The sequence below is a fragment of the Aotus nancymaae genome, unplaced genomic scaffold (genome assembly GCF_030222135.1).
Source record: "Aotus nancymaae isolate 86718 unplaced genomic scaffold, 86718_ANA_hifiasm-v0.15.2.pri h1tg000009l, whole genome shotgun sequence".
NCBI lineage: Eukaryota > Metazoa > Chordata > Mammalia > Primates > Aotidae > Aotus > Aotus nancymaae.
In genome coordinates, this window is record NW_026988420.1 from 2,942,170 (window position 1) to 2,963,526 (window position 21,357).

Consider the following 21,357-nt stretch of genomic DNA (forward strand, 5'->3'; position numbering starts at 1 on the left):
ACTTCTTTGAGCAGTGGTTTCCTTGAAGAGGTCCTTCACATCCCTTGTAAGTTGTATTCCTAGGTATTTTATTCTTTTTATAGCAATTGTGAATGGGCGTTCACTCACGATTTGGCTCTCTGTTTGTCTATTATTGGTGTATAGGAATCCCTGTGACTTTTGCACATTGATTTTGTATCCTGAGACTTTGCTAAAGTTGCTTATCAGCTTAAGGAGACATTGGGCTGAGACAATGGAGTTTTCTAAATATACAATCATGTCATCTGCAAACAGATACAATTAGACTTTCTCTCTTACTATTTGAATACACTTTATTTCTTTCTCTTGCCTGATTGCCCTAGCCAGAACTTCCAATACTATGTTGAATAGGAGTGGTGAGAGAGGGCATCCTTGTCTTGTGCTGGATTTCAAAGAGAATGCTTCCAGATTTAACTTATCTTCATCAATTTATCTACCTTTGGTCTTTGATGCTGGTGACCTTCGGATGGGCTTTTTGTGTGGATGTCCTTTTTGTTGATGTTGATGCTATTCCTTTCTTTTTGTTAGTTTTCCTTCTATCAGTCAGGCCCCCTGCTACAGGTCTGCTGGAGTTTTCTGTAGGTCTACTCCAGACCTTGTTTTCCTGGGTATCACCAGTGGAAGCTGCAGACCAGTAAAGATTGCTGCCTGTTCCTTCCTTCCTCTGGAAGCTTCGTCCCAGAGGGGCACCTGCCAGATGCCAGCCAGAGCTCTTCTGTATGAGGTGTCTGTCGACCTTTGCTGGGAGGTGTCTCCCAGTTAGGAGGCACAAGGGTCAGGGACCCACTTCAGGAGGCAGTCTGTCCCTTATCAGAGCTTGAATGTTGTTCTGGGAGATCCACTGCTCTCTTCAGAGCCAGCGGGCAGAATGTTTAAGTGTGCTGAAGCTGCAGCCATAGCCACCCCTTCCCCCAGGTGCTCTGTCCAGGGAGACGGGAGTTTTACCTATAAGCCCCTGACTGGGGCTGCTGCCTTTTCTTTCAGAGATACCCTGCCCACACAGGTGAAATCTAAAGAGGCAGTCTGGCTACAGTGGCTTTGCCAAGCTGTGGTGGGCTCTGCCCAGTTCAAACTTCCCAGAGGCTTTGTTGACACTGTGAGGGGAAAACTGCCTACTCCAGCCTCAGTAATGGCAGACTCCCCTCCCCTGACCAAGCTCGAGTGTCCCAGGTCAGCTTCAGACTGCTGGCAGCGAGAATTTCAGGCCACTGGATTTTAGCTTGCTGGGCCCCATGGAGGTGGGATCCACTGAGCTAGACCACTTGGATCCCTGGCTTCAGCCCCCTTTCCAGGGAAGTGAACAGTTCTCTCTCGCTGGCGTTCCAGGCACCACTGGGGTATGAAAAAACTCCTGCAGCTAGCTTGGTGTCTGCCCAAACAGCCGCCCAGTTTTGTGCTTGAAACCCAGGGCCCTGCTGGTGTAGACACTAGAGGGAATCTCCTAGTCTGCAGGTTGTGAAGACCGTGGGAAAACTGTTGTATCTGGGCTGGAATGCGCCATTCCTCACCGCACAGTACCTCATGGCTTCCTTTGGCTAGGGGAGGGGGTTCCCCAGTCCCTTATGCTTCTCTGGTGAGGCGACCCCCTACCCTGCTTCGGCTCACCTTCCATGGGCTGCACCCACTGTCTGTGACCAGTTCAAATGAGATGAGCTGGGCACCTCAGTTGGAAATGCAGAAATCACCCGCCTACTGCATTGATCTCACTGGGAGCTGTAGACCAGAGCTGTTTCTATTGCGCCATCTTGCCAGTCACCCCCCAGTGCTTTAGTTTTAAATCTTCAATGGAATTTTGGTTGTTTTTGATCAATGCAAATAAACCTTAAAAATTTTATTGTGTTAGTGAAATACTACAAATCTTAAAATATATAAAAAAATGACATCTGTTGAATTCTGGGTTTGAGAACCTATTTATCTCAGTAAGGCACACGAATCAAAAGTATTAAAAAGGGAATTGTGTGATATTTGGCTAAAGTGACATAATAATCAAAGAATTTGGTCATGGTATCCAATGCTTCATTAATAATTAACTCAAAGAATTTAGTTTAAAAGAATGCATTTTACAAACACCGATCCACAACTTTGCCATGTATCCAATATACCTTAGACAACTCCATGCCAGGCCCACACTGGCTGCAGGGAACACAATTTCCAGATCGATCCCTGAATTCTTGTTGTCTACAGTCTCCTGTTTCACAAGTCGCTTTACACAACTGAAAAAAAAATTTAACAAAATGTTATCTTAAAGTATGTTAAATATATTTTTTGCAAGAAAGAAACAATATTTTCAATATTAGTCACACAATCACTGAATGTAAACATTGGTTCAGAGTGAGGTCAATTCAGTTTTCACTTTAGGAAGAAAACCCCTTTCTGAATAAGTCAGTGGAACAAATAAATCAATGAGCCAAATTATTCTCTGTATTCCAGAGAATACTCATTGATTCTCTAAACAGGGTGTTCCATTTTCTTGGAATTAACTGCTATACTCCTCAGATACCCTTCTGGGACCCAAGATACAATATGACTTAGAAGCTGTTCTCATCGCTAAGTAAGAAGATATTAAAAAAAAAAAAAAGTTATGACTTATTTGATATATGACCCAAGGTCCTTTTGCTATCAGAAAAATTCTGAATTAAAAAAATTTTTAATCTTTAAGAAAAATAAACATATTCAAATATAATGAATTAAATAAATGGAATAGATTAGTATAGCCACAAAAATTTCTCATTTATTATTTAGACTTACCTGTTATGCAGTTTTGATGCGAAAATTTCAACCCTTTTCAACTGAACTATATTAACTTAGAGATTGTCTTTCAAAGAATACTTTCTAACAATTAGGACACCAGTAAAATTCTTGGTGATGATGATAAAGATGGCAATAGTGGCCCAACTCTCGGAACTCTTCAAAGTAGAAGCACCATTGAAATCTGAGCTTATGCTTTTACTGGTTACCACTGAGCCACTGCCTGGGACCTAACCATATACTTCGGTTCACAGCATAGGACTTAGATGGGTAATTTATACTTTGGCAAAAACAAAGGTTATTTGTCATATTCCAAAATACAGCTTTTGTCTCTTATCTTATCTGAAAACAACAAGTTCACCTTGTATGATATCATCCTAGAAAAGTATGTTTATCTGCTTAACAGGCAGCATTTCATGAATAATGGTAGTATTAGCAGCATCACAGAACTGATGAAGATGTTGGGTCCAACCTCTTATCCTAAGCAAGAATGCCCTGAATAGTGCTACTGACTCTACTCTGTTTTCCTTAATGGAAGCTGAAAATCTTAGCAGGTACTGGGGGAACAGACACTGCTGTTCTGTCCAATGCTTACCACACAGGTGAACACAGGACATTGTTTTTGATGCATATAATTCTGTAAAAACCTCCTCCACCTTGAAGCAGGAATATCTGTGAAGGTATCTGACAACCTCTTTACGGTTAAAGGTTTAACATCTAGGGCAAGTAGAAGGAAGAATTCAAGGTGAAGTTTGAGACTAGAAAATTATTTGAGGCTAAAGATCTAATAAACTTCTTTTGCTTCAACTCCTCCTCAACTCCCAATCCTGGAGTTTATTTATAAGGAGTAGGAGCTTCCCTTCCATCACAAAGAGACTGTAATCTCTTCCAGAAAGAAATTACACAACCTTCCTCTCAGACCATCAAGAAAGAAATTACAGAACCTTCCTCTTATACCATTATTCAATGTATAACAGCCTCCAATTACAGAATGGAAGCTCTCCTACATTGACCTGAATCCCACTTTATCTTTCTTATTTATTTATTTTCATTTATTTGTTTTTGAGACATAGTCTCACTCTGTCACCCAGGCTGGAGTGCAGTGGCACGATCTCAGCTCACTGCCACCTCTACCTCCCAGATTCAAGTGATTCTCCTACCTCAGCCTCCCGAGTAGCTGGGATTGCAAGTGTTTGCCACCATGCCCAGCTAATTTTTGTATTTTTATTAGAGACAGGGTCTCACCCTGTTTGCTGAGCTGGTCTTGAACTCCTGACCTCAAATGATCCACCTGCCTCGGCCGTCCAATGTGCTGAGATTACAGGCATGAGCCACTGCATCCAGTCTAACTTTGTCTTTCAAGAAAACTTTGTGTACTGTCTTCAGTGTAAATATTTCTTTATATATCTGTAGATCATTATCTCTAGATTAAATAAATTTCATTCTTTTGAACACCTTCATAGATCTTTTATCAAACTTCCAAATATTAAACTTTTCTATCTGTTTTTCATGCTTTTTGGAACCAACAAGAATATGAACAACTATATAAAATAATAACTTTTAAAAATCTATTCTAAATTCTTCATAATCTGCGTAGGTCATAGGTTCCAAATTAGAATTTATGGTGGTAGCTCACACCTGTAATCCTAGCACTTTGGGAGGCCGAGGTGCGCAGATGACCTGAGGTCAGGAGTTTGAGATTAGCCTGGCCAACATGGTGAAACCCCATCCCTACTAAAAATACAAAATTAGCCAGGCATGGTGGCGGGCACTTGTAATCTCAGTGACTCGGGAGGCTGAGGCAGGAGAATCGCTTGAACCCGGGAAGCAGAGGCTGCAATGAGCCAAGATTGTACCACTGCACTCCGCCTCGGTGAAAGGGCAAGACTGTCTCAAAAAAATAAAAAATAAAATACTTCTGGTAGTACTACTACTTATTAACACATGAATTCTTTCACCACGTTCTTATGAGAGAAGCAAGGAGTTTACTTACCAAATAACCTAGCAATACTACAAGAGTGAACAACGTTTTCTCTTGTTCTAGTAGTACTTTTAAAGCCATCTTTCTTCACCAAATGTATTTATTGTTGAAGTGTTCTAAATAAAAGATAGAAAGGAAGATGCAGTTAATATTAAAAACATCAGTGACTGTGCTCTGTTTCCTACATTTACCACTTACTAGATAGACCAAGTAATAAATATTATTTGTGTTTTAAAAGAAAAAATAGACACCTTTAAAAAAGTAAAATAGACAAATAATATGTAATTCTTTTAAAATTCGGATTATGAGAACTGAAGCTTTGATTACCTATACATTATAAGCAAAACTCTTATAAACTCTCAGTTCCCAGGCTATACCCACCTTTATTGATATTTTCTACGCATGTCTCTACAGTGGCCAATCTGCTTCACCCAGTGTGAAATTCTATTCCAATAGTGACTTTATAACCCTCTCATTTATATGGGTTTAGACACTGACAACAGGGTAATGGTAGTGATAAAATAACAACCCTCACTAGGCACTATGTGCCAGATACTGTTTTTAGCATGCTAACTCACTTAATCCTCACAACTACTCTGGAAGGTAGACCCTATCATCATTCCCATTTTAGAGATGGGGAAACTGGGACCGAGAGAGGGCTGAGTAACCTGCCCGATGTCACACTGGCTAGTAAGAGGCACAGCTGGATGCAAACCCAGGGGGAGCGTCCCTTTCTACAGCTACTGTGTCACATACACCCTGAAAGAGAACGCGCTGGTAAATGAAGACACTATGCTTGTATCTTAACAACTGTGTCTTCACGAAGAAGCAGACAGATAATATTTGGCATCTGTGGATTCTTTCCCAAACCAGTATAGTGCAAAGTATGTAAGGCAGAAAAATAAGCATTCATCTTAAAACATATAAAAGTCATTTACGAGTGATGAAATCACAAGCACTTAACCCAACATTTCAATAAAAGATAAACCAACCCTCCTTAACTTTACAAGGAACGATCTAAAATGTAGAAGCAAATCTGGCTGTTTTTTTTACAGAGTCACACATGTCCAGAGAGGAGATGAAAAAGAAAAAGCAAAGCCTCATTTGGCTGCTCCATCAGGTAGAGAAACAGCGGTTCTGTTTCCTTTACAGTCGAAGCTTCCAAAACTAACAGAGATCCCAAGTGGATCATCTGACTTAGAAAGAAACCAGAGCACAGAACCAGAATGCTGGGTAAAGAGCTCAAGAAAAACAACAACGACAACAGCAAAGGAGGCAGAGGAGCGGAGCTGCCTCCGCCGTGGGCTGAGCTGAGGGTACCCCGGAAGTGGCTGAACCCAGACGAACCACGCCCACTGCCCAGGCAGGTCACGTTGCCAGGGCAATGAAAAATCATTTACCTTTGTAGAGTGAATGACCCATTTGAAGTGAATTCAAACAGCTTTTTTCACTTTTCCAGTTTCTTGGTCACAACTTTTTTTTCTTGCTGGCATATCTCAAAATCATCCAGCAATTACCCAACCATGCAACTTACTGCTTGTGTAGACACAGGGTTAGGGTGAGAAGATAAAAATCACATTCTTTGAAGTGCATGCTTCAGGTTATTTCTTTCATGATACGATTTCAAATTTTTAAAAAATGTATTAAGTTTTAAAAGTAAAAAAAAGTATAACTTAGGTGGAATTAAAACTAATATTAAAAAACAGGGATGATGCCAAGGAATTTACACAAAATATGAGATAAGGAGATTGACAAGTCAGTCAGCACATATCATATTCGAGAAATTGGTTTGGATAGAATGGTCTAGGTGGGATACTACACTCACAACTGAAAAAGGCGGACAAATAGTGAAGCATTTCAACACTGTCACTTTGATGCTATACATTCATAAGGAGCTAAAAACAGAACCCATCTCACAGGGGCGTTGTGAAGAGTAACTGGGCTAACACATACAAAGTGCTGAGCCCAGTGCCCGGAGCAGTTGCTGATGCTGTTACTGCTGCTGTTGTTTATGAGCTGTGAGACCTGGGATAAGTTACTTAACCCTGAGTCTCAGTTTCCTCATTTCTAAACAGGGCAGAATGACAGTACCTACCTCCTGAAATTTCTGTAAGGAGTAAGTGAGTTTAACAGCTGTAAAGCACTTTCAGGAGAATTAGCTGATGTAAACTGTTTCTGGCACATGATAAGTGCTATAGAAGTGTTTGCAACTAATATTGTCCTTCATGTTAATGACATGATTATTGAGGATCAAATGATCTGTTAGGATATGACAGTCCTTGAAGACTGTAATCCTTCGGACGAATAGGAGGCATCCAGGCAGTTGCAGTCAAGTGACAGCAGCGTTGGACCCAGGGACCCGCAGAAGGCATCTGAGGACTAAGAATCCACTAACACTTTGAACCAAGCATTTATAATGTTGACTACTGTGTTATGCTTTAAAAAAAGATAGTTTGTTTTTCTTTCTACCATGCTGTAAAGTAGACATTTATCCCCATATGATGGAAGAGAAAACTGAAGGTCAAAGGGAACAAATACTGGAACCAGTGGAAATCAAATCCAATTCATGCCTGGTAACACGGCTCCTCAGCATCCCGCCATGCTGACCTAGGGTTGAGTCCTACCCCGCTGCCAGCGGCCAGTGACTTCTGCCATTCGGGACAGCAGGGCTACCTCAACAAAACTGATCACAAACACAGAATGCAATAGTACACTTAACAATGTATTCATTTATTCAACAAACATTGGTCAAACAGTTAATAGGTGCCTGAAAGGAGGCTGGACTAGGCTAGGAGAAGGCACGAGGTGTTCCTTCAAGGGAGCTCACAGCTTGGCCGAAGTGGTGATCTCCAAAACACCTTTTGACACAGCTTGGCCAAGGAGTATTTTCGAAATAAACCATTTCACTGGTGGAGGGTTGTAAGTGTGACCTTGAATTTCCTGGAGTGGAATGAAATTCCTTATGAAATTCTTTGGCATTCATAAAAAGAAGGAAAATTTAATGAAGCAGGCTCAGCGTTTAAGTAATAATATTTAAAATAAAAATCAGGCAATAAAAAAGTTATTTATGAAAATTTTTTTAGATTCTGGACATTCAGGGTGTGGCTCAAAGATAGAAAAATGCTTTTGGAGGATGATTTAGCAAGCACAAGCCATAGAAATGACTGAGATTAGGTACCATGGGTCTGGATGCTGGGGTTTTCATACTTTGCCAAAACCTCCAGTCTTGACAGCATCTGTAACGGTCTCGCATGCATTTCCTGGGGGACATGTGCAGAGAAACTGGCCCCACATAAGCACTAGGGAGAAGACTAATGATGCCGGGTTTACTTTATTCCACAAGCATGGAATATCAGCCTATCTGCTATTGCACAACAACACGCAGCCTGGCAGTACCAGGAGCATGAAAAGAAGAAGGGACACAAACCCCAAGTGCAGAGCAGGGAAACATGCTGCTTCTCAAAGCTGCTCAGTCTGCTCATTTGAGTGAATGGTAACTAACACAGATGTGTCCTAATTGGCCTCCCTCTAACTAAGATAAATCCAATAGGTGTTATAATGCACACCCCTTGTGCCTTCTTGTCTAGAATCATGAACACCTGTGCTACTGTGTCACCAGGCAGAGGCAGGGGAGCACTGCCAGGGAGGAGCAGCTCCTGGCTTCATCTCTGATTGGCTGGGCGGATCCCTGGATCTCAAACCACAGTGACTGCTTCCACCTTTGGGTCCCTCAACTGCCCCTTCCTCTACAATGCCTGCCCCCAGCCTGTCACAGGTCCTCTGGAATCCCCCTGAATCTGCATCGGCACCTCTTCTTTCTGCTTCCACAGCACTCTAGACTTCCACACACTGCATAATGACCTGGTTACTTTGCTCTCTTTCTAGCCTTTGTGTTGCATCTGGCCAGCATTTACTTTCTTTAGTCACTGCAGCACTTAATCTTCAAAATTTGTTTTCAATATTAAAAATAAAGAATGTTCTGAAAAATTAGACAATCTGACAACCCTGGGTCCCACATCAAGGCAACATGAGCTAGAGCTAATGCTCAGTTGTCCCTTACATAGAAGGACATAGTCTTTAGTACACTAGTCTCCACCACTCCCCACTGTCACACTGGGCTGCCTTCCCTCATTTTATGACCAACCCGGCCACTGGAGTTGACCACCAATCAGCGTGTAAGGACTTAATAACAAGAACTGTGATTTCACTGTAGAACTGTCACTCACAATATGTGCCCAATGCATGTTAAATGAAGGAAGAAATTCATTAATTAGGGATAATAGTTTACCTCTCAGAGTTCTAAGAGATAAAACAATATATGTGAAAAAAATAAGGCCGGGTGCAGTGGCTCACACCTGTAATCCCAGCACTTTGGGAGGCCGAGGCAGGTGGATCACGAGGTCAAGAGATCAAGACCATCCTGGTCAACATGGTGAAACCCTGTCTCTACTAAAAATACAAAAAAATTAGCTGGGCATGGTGGCGCGTGCCTGTAATCCCAGCTACTCGGGTGGCTGAGGCAGAATTGCCTGAACCCAGGAGGCGGAGGTTGCGGTGAGCCAAGATTGCGTCATTGCACTCCAGCCTGGGTAACAAGAGTGAAACTCTGTCTCAAAAAAAAAAAAAAAAAAAAAAAGCAAATACAATCTGAGGTTGAAATGAAGTCACTGTGATAGAACAAATCCAGGTCAGAATCCTGTTTATTGAAGATAGTGCTCTAATATAGAAAAGGAGGAGGAATAGTGATAATTAGAAAGAAAATTATCTTTCTAATTTTTACAATCAGTAACGTTTCTGAGAATTATCTATATTTTTGATTGTGTAAATGACTAAAACATATGTGCTTTGGAATAATTCTAATAATCTGGATACTCATTTTTTTTTCAGAATAAATTATTTAATTTTCTTTTTTTCCTATCTCTTGAAAGCTATTTATTATCTAACAGATGCAGTGCATGTAATTGGTAACAGTTTTCATCTAAAAACCTGTATTCACATTATGTAACGAAGTTATATTCAACCTATACATTTGTTTCTAATATGCAATAAGATAAAACATTTTTAAAGTTTTGACATCAAACTGATGGTTTTACAATTTATAAATCGGCACTGAAATAAAGCCAACACTATAAATACAGCCTTTGACATTTTAATGGCACGACATAATCATGAATGACTTAGAAATACTGTCAGTCCCACATGCTAAGAGAATAAAAACATTAATTAGAAATTTAGAGTAATGCTATTTCCAAACAAAACAATAACTCCCGGCCTCTAGCTATTCTGTATCTAAGCCTTCCTTCTTACTATATTCTGAAAACCATTCTTCTTACATAGTAGAGTTGGCAGACCTCTTTGTAGCCTAGGAACTCACAAAGGTGTGCTGTGATAAGAATATACATGTTGCTGTTGGCTGGGAAATGAGAATGGTTTCTCTTTTTCAAATTATCAGGTGTTTTCTACTAAAAACCCTAAAAGCTTAAAAATTTTCTGCTGCTATATACCATATCTCCAATTCTCCCAAAGTTCAAAACAGTAAGGGCCACTATTAGGCTCCTTTTTTTTTTTTTTTAAACAAAACTTAACCTAGGTCCAGCAATCCCGCCACTGGATAACTACCCAAGGGAAAAGAAGTCATTATACAAAAAAGATATTTGCACACGCATGTTTTTAGCAGCACAACTCACAGTTGCAAAAATATGGAACCAGCCCAAAGTCCCATCAATCAACAAGTGGCTATATGCATATACATATAACTAATACTAATATCATATTTATGTGTGTATATATGTGTATGCGTGTGTGTGTGTATACATATATATATATGTATGATGGAATACTACACAACCAAAAAAGGAATGAATTAATGGCATTTACAGCAACCTGGATGGGACTGGAGACTATTATTCAAATTGAAGTAACTCAGGAATGGAAAACCAAACATTGTATGTTCTCACTCATAAGTGGGAGCTGAGCTATGAGGATGCAAAGGCATAAAAATGATGCAATGGACTTTGGGGACTTGGGCGGAAAGTGTGGAGCGGGGTGGGGGATAAAAGGCTACAAATTGGGTTCAGCATATACTGCTCGGGTGATGTGTGCACCAAAATCTCACAAATCACCACTAAAGAATGTACTCATGTAACCAAATACCATCTGTTCCCCAAAACCCTTATATAAAGAAAAAATAAATAAATAAAACTAAAAACAACAACAACAACAAAAAACCTAGGGCAGGGTTTTCTGAGACTAATTCTTTTTATTTCTCTAAGCTGCACATGTTATCATCTTTGCATTAGGAAAATCACTGTCAAAATTCTCAAAATGTCCAGTCAACAAGCATATTGTAACTAATGTGCTTTTCCCAAAATTCATGGATGTTTTCCTATTCTAAAATGCAAATGGAACAATGGTAGCATCAGGGACTAAGAGGACCTCAAACATCCACACAGTCTTTCTTACGAGAATTGCGCATACCCTTCTCTCAAACACAGCTGTTAATTTTATTTTAGAAGGAAGTTTGGATAGATTCCAAAACTACTCTTTACACCATTTGTAGTGTTCTTCTCCAGTGTAAGTAGCCCTTATTCTTTCCCAGTTTCCACATATGTGACCAATCCAAGCTGACCAAAGAGCTGCTAAATAACATTCAGTCTTCAGATACACAAGTTCCTTTGTCTTCTGTAGTTGCTGATGGGTAGATGTTCTCTTTTTAAAACCCAGGTTTTAAAACTTCAGTTTAAAAGGGACATAAAGGTACCTATTATGTGACATATGGACTAGAAGATAACCCAATACTGTTTAAGCATCTTACTTTTAAATGCAAACATTTTAGACAAATAAAATACGATGAAGGAACTCACTACTCAACCAGTAAATCATGAAAAAAAAAATTCTGTTCATAACCACTTTAATTTTCTTTTTCTTCACTTAAAGGGTTACTTTACCATTTTTTTTGGTCCAACATTTTTAGCGATTGGAATAATGAGAATTAAATCCACAATGAACTATTATGGCATACTTATTAGAATGCCTAAAATACAACATCTGATCACTCCACTGTTAGTGAAGATTTGGAGCATTCGAACTCTCATACACTGTTACTAGAAATGAAAGTATAACTACCACTTTGGAAAACAATCTGGACATTTCTTAAAACGTTAAACATACATCTTTAATATCACCCAGACATTCTTCTCCCAGTATTTTGAAAAGTAAACTTATGTACAAAAAGTTGCTCATGAATGTTCATAGCAGTTTTACGCATAATAGTTAAAAACTGTAAACAACCATGTGTCCATAAACAAGAAAATAAATAAACAAGTTATGGTTCATGCAATGGAATACTAGTCAGCAATAAAAATTATTTAACTTTTGATATCTGTAATAATGTGGATGAATCTCAAAATAATTATTGTGAGTGAAAGAAGCCAGACCCCTCTTCCCAGGATGACATACTATATGACTACATGTATATGAAATTTCAGAAAATGCAAACTAATACATAGTGACAAAGCAGATTAGAGGTTGTCAGGGGCTTCAAGAGGGCAGGGAAATATGGAAGAAAAGGATTACAAAGAGTTGTAAGAAAACTTCTGTGTGTGTTTTACGTGTTCACCATCAGGACTGTGTTGGCAGTTTCACATGTATGTCAAAACTTACCTAATTACAAACTTAAATATACGCCACTTACTATATGCCAATCAATCTCACTAAGGGTGTTAGTTGTGTCAAATTTCAGTTGACATTAAATAATTGTGATATTTATGGGAGAGTGATATTTTAATATATGTATACAGTGTGTAATGACCAAATCAGGGTAATTAACCTATGCATCACCTCAAATCTTTATTCTTTCTTTATATTGGGAATCTTCAAAATCCTCTCTTCCAGGTTTTTGAAAATACACAACAAATTGTTAACTATATTCACCTTACAATGCTACGTAACACTACAACTTATTCCTTCTACCTAGCCGTAATTTTGTATCCATTAACCAACCTGTTCCTATTCTTTGTTCTCCTCTTCACTAGAAGGCTACTTTTAAAAGCTTGTGAATATTTAATAATCAGCTGCCACAAGACAAATGTATTTAACTGTTTAACTGCTCCCTGGCTCTCTTATCACATAGGCAGCTGTCAATTGTATTTTTTGGGGGTGTGCTTTTATTCAAGTGAGCATTCATATTCAATGTGTAGTCAACACAAATAGAACATGTTGGTCTTTTCCAGACTTTTTAATGCTTGACTTCAAATATTGATTCATCAGTTTTAAAAGAGCTTGCCTTTTTTTCAAGTACTAAAGATGCCTGGAGTTTTTGTTTCTATTGTGTTAATTTTTGAGGGGTAGAAGTGGCCACAGGGGACTGAATTAAGCATAGGTTCAGAGATTGCAACAGGTGAAAAAAGAAACTCAAATTCTTTTTGAGTGTTAGCAGAATTCCTCATTTATGTTTAAAAAGTCCCCATCATGCCCTAAATTCATGTAAAAGAGCTAGAATTAGGAAACTGAATTAATATATTTAGGACAGCATGTGACATTACCTGTTGCAATCCAGTTTCCATTATAAAACATATGTAAAAAGCCTATTATCTGAAGTTAAAAAAAAAAAGTTCTGTCTCTTTAAAAAACCACTTATACAGCTACTTTTACATGTGAACAATGTTCTTTATTCAGTCTTCTGCATAGAAAAGGCACATTGACAGCCGGGCACAGTGGCTCACACCTGTAATTCCAGCACTTTGAAAGCCCCAGGCGGGCGGATCATGATGTCAGGAGTTCGAGACCAGCCTGGCCAATATGGTGAAACCCCATCTCTACTAATAACACAAAAAAATCAGCTGGGCGTGATGGCACACGCCTGTAGTCCCAGCTACTCAAGAGGCTGAGGCAGAAGAATCGCTTGAACCCGGGAGGCAGAGGTTGCTGTGAGCCGAGATCGCGCCACTGCACTCCAGCCTGGCAACAGAGCGAGACTCTTGTCTAAAAAAAAAAAAAAAAAAGGCACATCGACATTGCAATTTTGAGTACATAAGGCTCTTCATGTGCCCGTAACTGCATATTCAAGATCCAGCCTGGACTCAGAGTTGTAAGACACACTCTGGCCAAAGAAACAAATAACTTTCGTGATTGTTCTGAAAATACTAACACATCTCAGTTTGCACTTAGTATGGAAAAAAGTTTCCTAAAGTCAATAAAGCCATCTGGCTTTGGTAATAAAGTAGGTGTGGTAACACATTTTCATCGATTAAAAAGTAAAGAACTTAACAGAGCTCATGATAATGCTTCTTGTACTGACACCAAGGCCATATCTTCCAAATGAAATGCATTTCTATTTTTTTTTTTTTTTTTACTTTCAGAACGATTTGATAAATGTTAAGCAAAGAAGCTTTCTAAGTACTCACATCTCTGTGAATGCCAAAAATTGTCTTCCACACTAGGACTCAATTCTCACCCCTCCAGTTCTATACCTTTCAATTAGATAATAAGCACCGCTTGCAATTTTTAAGACTACCTGAAAGCAGTATTGGCAAAAACGCCTAAGGTGAATGCCCCACAGAAAACGTACTGTGTAAATCCTGAAGTAATGCAGTGTAATCCTCTCTTTTGCATCTAAGTATCTGATCGTGAAATGACAACACTAAAAAATATCGTTTGCATGAGGCATGTTTAACAATAACTGTTTCCTGTTTACATAAAGAAATTGTTTTGACTTGCAGTCAAAGAAACTGTCATTGGAGTAAAAACCACGTCTTCATACATATCTTGGTTTCAGTTAAAAGAAACACTGAACAATGCTTATTGTTTTATATGCAAATTGAGTCCTTTATTAAAATGCAAAAAAATGACATGGATTTCTTACAATAGTGAACGGAGACTGGATGACTAGTGCGCTACCATCAAAACAGATCACAGAATTCTGATCCGCCAAACTTGATCTCCAGGAATATATTAGCCAAATTTCTGGTCCATGAGACAGACAGCATTACAACACTGACACGCGTTGTAAGAGCTGGTTTTCTCTCTATTATCACAAGCTCTACCCATGAATGCAATAATTCCTGCTGACCTCTAAGAAACACTTTCCCACAGAAGGAATATAGCCTGGGCGGCTCACAGACAACGCTCTCCTGCCGCTGGCGCCTACCCGGGATGCGGCCCCGAGACGCCGGCAGCAGCGCGCGGACTCCAGGGCCTCCGCAGAAGGCGGGCGGGCGCCGGGGCCGGGTCGGGCTTGGGCAGAGTGACAGGCTCCCAGCCGGGGGCCTCACAAGCAGATCTTTCTATTTACAACATCCCGGATAGGAGTCCAGGTCGCGTCGCCGGCACATCCCACGGGGACCCGGCGTGACTTCACACGCTCCCCTCCCGCCGCCTCGCCGCCGGCCCCCGGACCCGGTCAGCCCCTCCGGGGGTTCCCTTCGCGGCGCAGTCCTCCGCCCGTGAGCAACCCCCGCCCGCGCGCTGGGGCTGCCGCCTCCTTTCCCGACTCCCACCCCGCGGGGATCCACCGGGGCGAGGGCTGGGCACCCCGTGCGATGCCGCGCGCCCGAGACAGCGGAGCACCTACCTTCCCAGCCACCTGGGAGGTTGCAGGTCCAGGCCGAAGCCAGGACTCCACGGAGGCTCAGGGATGCGACGAGCCGTCCTGGGCAAAGCGCGGGGCGAGGACCCGCAACGGGGTCCAGTCCCGGGTGCACGCTGTGCGCCTACCCGCGCTGGGCTGCGCGCTCTCCCGTAGCCCGGCAACGGCCGCTGTCCCGGCGCCCCGCCCACCCTGCGCCCCGCCCGGGCCCCGCCCACACCGTAGCCCTGCCCACAAACAGAGCCCCGCCCTCGCCGTAGCCCCGCCCCTCCCAGAGCCCCGCCCAGCCACCTCTGAGTCCGGCAGGTTCGCTCAGCCTTCGGGATCTTTGGAGGCCTCCACCCCGCGGATGAGTGTGAGGCAGACTGAGGGCTTGGGGATGGGGGACCGGAGACCACCAAGAACCTGGCCGTGTTGGGAGACCTTCCTTCAGAGCAGGGAGGGAGGCTTCCTTTTCGTCCGGGATGTTCCCCACCTTTCAACCGTTCCCGCGTGGGTCCGCATCCCACCCAGAGGGGATAGTGCGGCCGGATCTGCGCTGCTGCGCCTGAGCTCAGGTCGGCCGAGGTCGCAGACCCAGCTCCCCAGCCGGAGCCCCGCTGGGCCGGGACTCGCCCCGTGGCCGCCGCACCCGCGCAGCTGGAGGGCGTCCGCACCGCAGCTGTGGCTCACGCGCGTGCCAGGCGGGGCCAGGGCCAGGGCCCCACTGGACAGTTTTGCAGAAAGGGTTAAAAGAATCATGTCTGCGACAAAATACTTTTCCAGCAGTAGAATCCTATAAAAGTGCAAGCAGTTACTGTTCTCTTCGTTCAGCCACGATACGGTGCATGACTTTGGTAGCCGGGCATCCACCCTTTCTCACGTGTTGGTTTTGACTTCCCGACTCAACTGCACTGTTTGGATGGGGCCAAGTCTTGTGTTTCTTTTCAATACCCCAAGGCCCATTGGAGCCCCATCAGTATTTGTTGAATGAATGAGTGAATAGGTTGTTGTATTTAATTGCCCAAAAGCACAGCTTGTGATCCCAAGCTTCCAACAGCATAGCGGTATACTAGGTACTTATGAACAATGTTAAAAATACGATCATTCCCGATGTCACACCTTGATGGAGGCTGTATATTTCAAATCTAAAACATCCGGAATATAGATTACAATAACGACTTATTTGTAAAAGATTTCCAAATAATGTACATTATCTTATTTGAACCTCAGGGCAAGTGTGTGCTTCCCTGTCCCATCTCCCAGTGGCTACCTGGATAGACTCCAGTCCTCAGTGCACATCACTACCATGTTCATTCCCACAGCCCACTGAACCTGAAAAGTCACTTCGTTAACTGTGTTCCCTTCCCCAGCTAGACCTGGATCTCCTGAGAGCATATCCTAATTCTTGATATCCTGGGGGCCTAGCCCACAATCGATACTCAACACATCTAAGCTGAGTTACTGCATCTTCCTTTGCAAGGTCTCAGGCCGTCCCCCATCGTCCTCTCTGCCTTGGTGACCACCACCTCCACTACCATGCAGACCCTCCCCACCCTTCACCACAGCACTGCCTCAGCCATTAACGCTGCTTCCCACCTTTCATCACTGCCACCATCTGGCTGAAGAGTCCCAGGCGGTTCCTCATTGTAAAGAATGGATTCTATACTCCTTAGACTAGCATTCCGAGATGCCCCCGTGCCGCCCCACTCCTATTTCTAGCCTCGCCTCGCCTCTGGAGCAGGCTCTACAAACTGCACAGCATGGCCCTTCCTTTGCTCTCTCCTTCCTCTTCGTGCTCTCCCATCTTACCTCTGAGCTTTACCTACTTGCCTTACTCCTGTTTCAGGACCTTGCTCAAAGCCATGGCTCTCACGAGTTTTCCCTCAATTCTAAGCCTATATATTTACTTCCTCCAAGGTTTGTGGCAATTTAGCACTTGCCTATTCTGTCATGTCATAAGATTCTGTGTACTAACTTTCTTCTTCAAGGAGCTGAAAACACTTTCAGAGAAGGGGCATATTTTGTTCCGATTTGTATCTCTGACTGTATTGGTCATTCAAATAAATGTTCAACCAATGCTTTCTGAGCGGAATTGAATCTGCCAACTCAGGAACTACCATCTCTGACTTCAACCAAATGTTATTCTTCTCTCTGACCTCCTTTTGTCCTTAGAGACAGTAACACACTACTGAGTTCATTAGTTCTTGAATCATCTCCATGTTTTGACTGATTTTCCCAGTTAGCCTGTTAGCTCACAATAGAGAGAGAACCTACTGTTAGCCTGCATGGGCTTGGGCATCTGACAATCTGGTCTCAATGCCAACCTGTCATTCACTAGTGGCTGGACTTCGGAAAAGTTACTTAACCTCCCTAAGCTTCTGGTTCTCCATCTGTAAAATGAGTTGCTTCATTAATGGTTGTTAAGTATTAATAGATAAGATATTTAAAGTGCTTAGGCCAATGCCTGATACTAAGTAGTAGCCATTCTTAGTAGCAATATATCCTCATGCAATGCATAGCATCAATCAATAAGTGATCATTGACAGTGAGAAAAAGGACATTGACCCTCTGCTCTCTAGCCATTAGATACATTTTATTCTTTAAAGGGGAGACTCATTCAGTTAAATACAGTTGACCCTTCACATCCATGGATTCCACATCATGGATTCAACCAACTGCAGATTGAAAATATTTGGAAAAAAATGAATGGTTGTGTCTGTACTGAACAGGTACACTTTATTTTCTCATTATTCCCTAAACAATACCGTATAACAACTATGTCCATAGCATTGACGTTGTATTAATATTACAAGTAATCCAGAGATGATTTAAACCATATGCAAATGTATACCATTTTTTGTAAGGGACTTGTGCATCTGCAGATTTTGGTATCCAAGAGGGCCTCCTGAAAGCAGTCCCCCTCGGATGCTGAGGGAACACTGTAGTTCCCACTTTCCTTCATTTGAATGTTACATGATTTGGAGACAGTGTTTGAACAAAAACTCAGGCACATAATTGAGCACCAGTGGTAGCATAAAGAAAATTCTGTGGGCTGGGTGTGGTGGCTCATGCCTATAATCCTGGCACTTTGGGAGGCCAAGGTGGGTGGATCACCCGAGGTCAGGAGTTCAAGACCAGCCTGGCCAACATGGCAAAACCCCATCTCTACTAAAAATGCAAAAATTAGCCAGGTGTGGTGGCACGCACCCATAATCCCAGCTACTAGGGAGGCTGAGGCAGGAGAATCACTTGAACTCGGGAGGCAGAGGTTGCAGTGAGCCGAGATCACGCCACTGCACTCCAGCCTGGGGAACAGAGCAAGACTCCATCTCAAAAAAAAAAAAAAAAACTTCTGTGATCCTTAGGCTCATGCAAAATGCAACTTGATGCTTGTAATTAGGACTGGGAGCATTTTACTTCCTTTAAAACACTGCATATCGTTAATGGGTTAAAATTTTTACTGGAAAAGCCAAATGGCTACAAGGATCTTGGTAGAGGTGTTTGTTTTTAAGATTTATGATAAAGGTTAGTTTTCTGAAGATAGTTTTAGCAACATCTGAGCTGATACAAAGCGCATCTGTTTAAAATATTTTTCCCCAAAAGTTAAACTAATGAAAACTTGAAAAACTCTTTGAAAAAATGGTTTCAGCGCTAAACTAGTTCACTGGAAGCAAAGCTAATGAAAAATTGCCTGACTTCTAGTCATTTCTAGTGTAAATCACTATTCCTTGGAAAAAAATGGAATAGAATGCAAACCACAGGAGAATATGAAATTTTGTCTTTTTGGTTTATAGTGCTTGGCACATAGTAGATTCTCATTAAAAATTTGTTGGATGACTTAGTAATTGAGAGTTAGAATCTCAAAGGATAGTAAAATTTTCCAAATACAGTTAAGAAAATAAGTGGAGGTGGAACCCCCAAGACCTAGCTATTTAATCCCCAATACCCACTACTGCCAATTATAGACTATCAGCATGGGGCTGGGGGAGCACTGTGAGGCCAGTGCCCAATGACTTCTGGAATGTCAAAGCTGGATTCAGAATCTGGGCTTCCTGTATGTTAACATAATCTTCACCAAACCATGGGTGCATAAACCATATACAAAAAAACCACAGAGGCTCTTTTTATAATTAGATAATGTGGAACTCAAGACACTCACAGAGCAAAGCTACATGTTGCAGTACTTGCCCTGATCTTTATAAGTTTGTGGTATCTTGGCCCTGAGTACCTCATCGGCCAGACCCTTTTCATGAGTTTGATGAGGGAAGAGATAGGCCATTGACTCTCCTTCTCTCCTTCCTGATAAACATGGTGGACTCCCCGACCTAGGGCTGGCTTAAGACCAGCCTGGCTGAGCAACAGCCCATGGTGCTAAGCTACAGGACCACCAAAGAATGGGGGACATTTAACAGGATGGAGAAAACGGTCCTTATCAGAACTCCTCTCAAACAGAGTGGGTTATGTTGGAAGGAGTGGTTTTATGAAATCACTTGAAACCCCCACCCAACTTCTCCTTTCCCTTCTCATCAAAGAAAAAATGTAAGTCACAAAGAAGGGTGTTAAACTACCTACTTAATCTAAAGAAGTATGCCTTGATTGTCGCAAGTGGGTGGGTTTGAGGTAACAACTTTGGGGCCAAAGCTGAATGACTAGTGACAGTAGAGGAGAAATTAAAGCATAGCCACCAGGGAGCCTCCTCTGCCTTCCTATCATAGAACTCACCCAGCCGGACAACATTTTAAAGAACCACCCTTTAAAGGGTACCAAATCACTCATTCTTCCAGGGTGGCTTGGGCTGGCTTTGCCATCACAGAAAGAGAATCTGTCTAAACCAATGCCAGATGGTTGAGTTCAGCTCACTCTTGAAGCAGAGGGAAAACAGATTATGCCTTCATGGCTTAGGGAGTTCCTTTATGGCCAACTGATGGAAACTACTATGAAAAATGTCTAACAGTTCTTACAAAATATATAAAAGGAAAAAAACCTGTAGCCCACATTTTTGGTCAAAATTTTGGCTATGATGTTTGCTGACAGTCAAGTTCAGCTTTGTGTAATTTTTTTTTTTTTTTTTTTTTTTTTTGAGATGGAGTCTCACTCTGTTGCCAGGCTGGAGTCCAGTGGCTTGATCTCGGCTCACTGCAACCTCCGACTCTCTGGTTCAAGCAGTTCTCCTCCCTCAGCCTCCCAAGTAGCTGGGATTGCAGGCACGCACCACTACACCTGGCTAATTTTTGTATTTTTAGTAGGGACGGGGTTTCACCATGTTAGCCAGGATGGTCTTGATCTCCTGACCTTGTGATCTGCCTGCCTCGGCCTCCCAAAGTGCTGAGATTACAGGCAAGCTTTGTGTAATTCTTATAGGAGAAAGAATCAACTGCCTAGCCCCAGAATGAAAAAAATTTAGACCACAATGCTGCCACTGAATTATTCCTATAATGTTGCATATGTTATTGGTATTATTATTATTATTATTTTTTTGAGTCAGAGTTTCGCTCTTGTTACCCAGGCTGGAGTGCAACGGCAACATCTCGGCTCACCGCAACCTCCGCCTCCTGGGTTCAAGCAATTCTCCTGCCTCAGCCTCCTGAGTAGCTGGGATTAAAGGCACGCGCCACTGTGCCCAGCTAATTTTTTGTATTTTTAGTAAAGACGGGGTTTCACCATGCTGACCAGGATGGTCTCGATCTCTTGACCTCGTGATCCACCCACCTCGGCCTCCCAAAGTGCTGGGATTACAGGCATGAGCCACTGCACCGGGTCACATGTTATTATTTATCCTTCCTAAGGCTCAGTTTCCTCATCTGTAGAATGGGATGACAAAGTTACTTGTTTCGAATTTAAATGACATAGTATTTTTAAAATATTGTTGGAGTGCCTGGCACACAAATGCTCAATATTTATTATTGAATTAATTGATAATGAGTGAATTAATAGATATTAGGTCGTCTTAGTAATAATCTTGTATATATAGGAACCCTAGGGAGGGTGGTAAGTCCTACTATGAGGGCAGCTGTTTGGCCATCAGAGTCCTGTATTTGTGTAA

General features: G+C 42.0%; 1 protein-coding gene across 2 annotated transcripts in view; it reads right to left on the reverse strand.

The window, feature by feature from the left end:
• The window catches only part of TNFRSF19 (TNF receptor superfamily member 19), a 107,316-nt gene that overhangs the window by 82,257 nt on the left and 3,702 nt on the right, over window positions 1–21,357 (reverse strand). For both annotated transcript variants that reach the window (XM_012441496.3, XM_012441491.3), the window contains exons 2-3: window positions 4,760–4,863; window positions 2,121–2,231 (exon numbers count right to left, since the gene is read on the reverse strand). In XM_012441496.3, coding sequence (XP_012296919.2) covers window positions 2,121–2,231; window positions 4,760–4,828 — 180 coding nt within the window. In that variant the 5' untranslated portion in view covers window positions 4,829–4,863. The remainder of the gene's footprint in view (window positions 1–2,120; window positions 2,232–4,759; window positions 4,864–21,357) is intronic.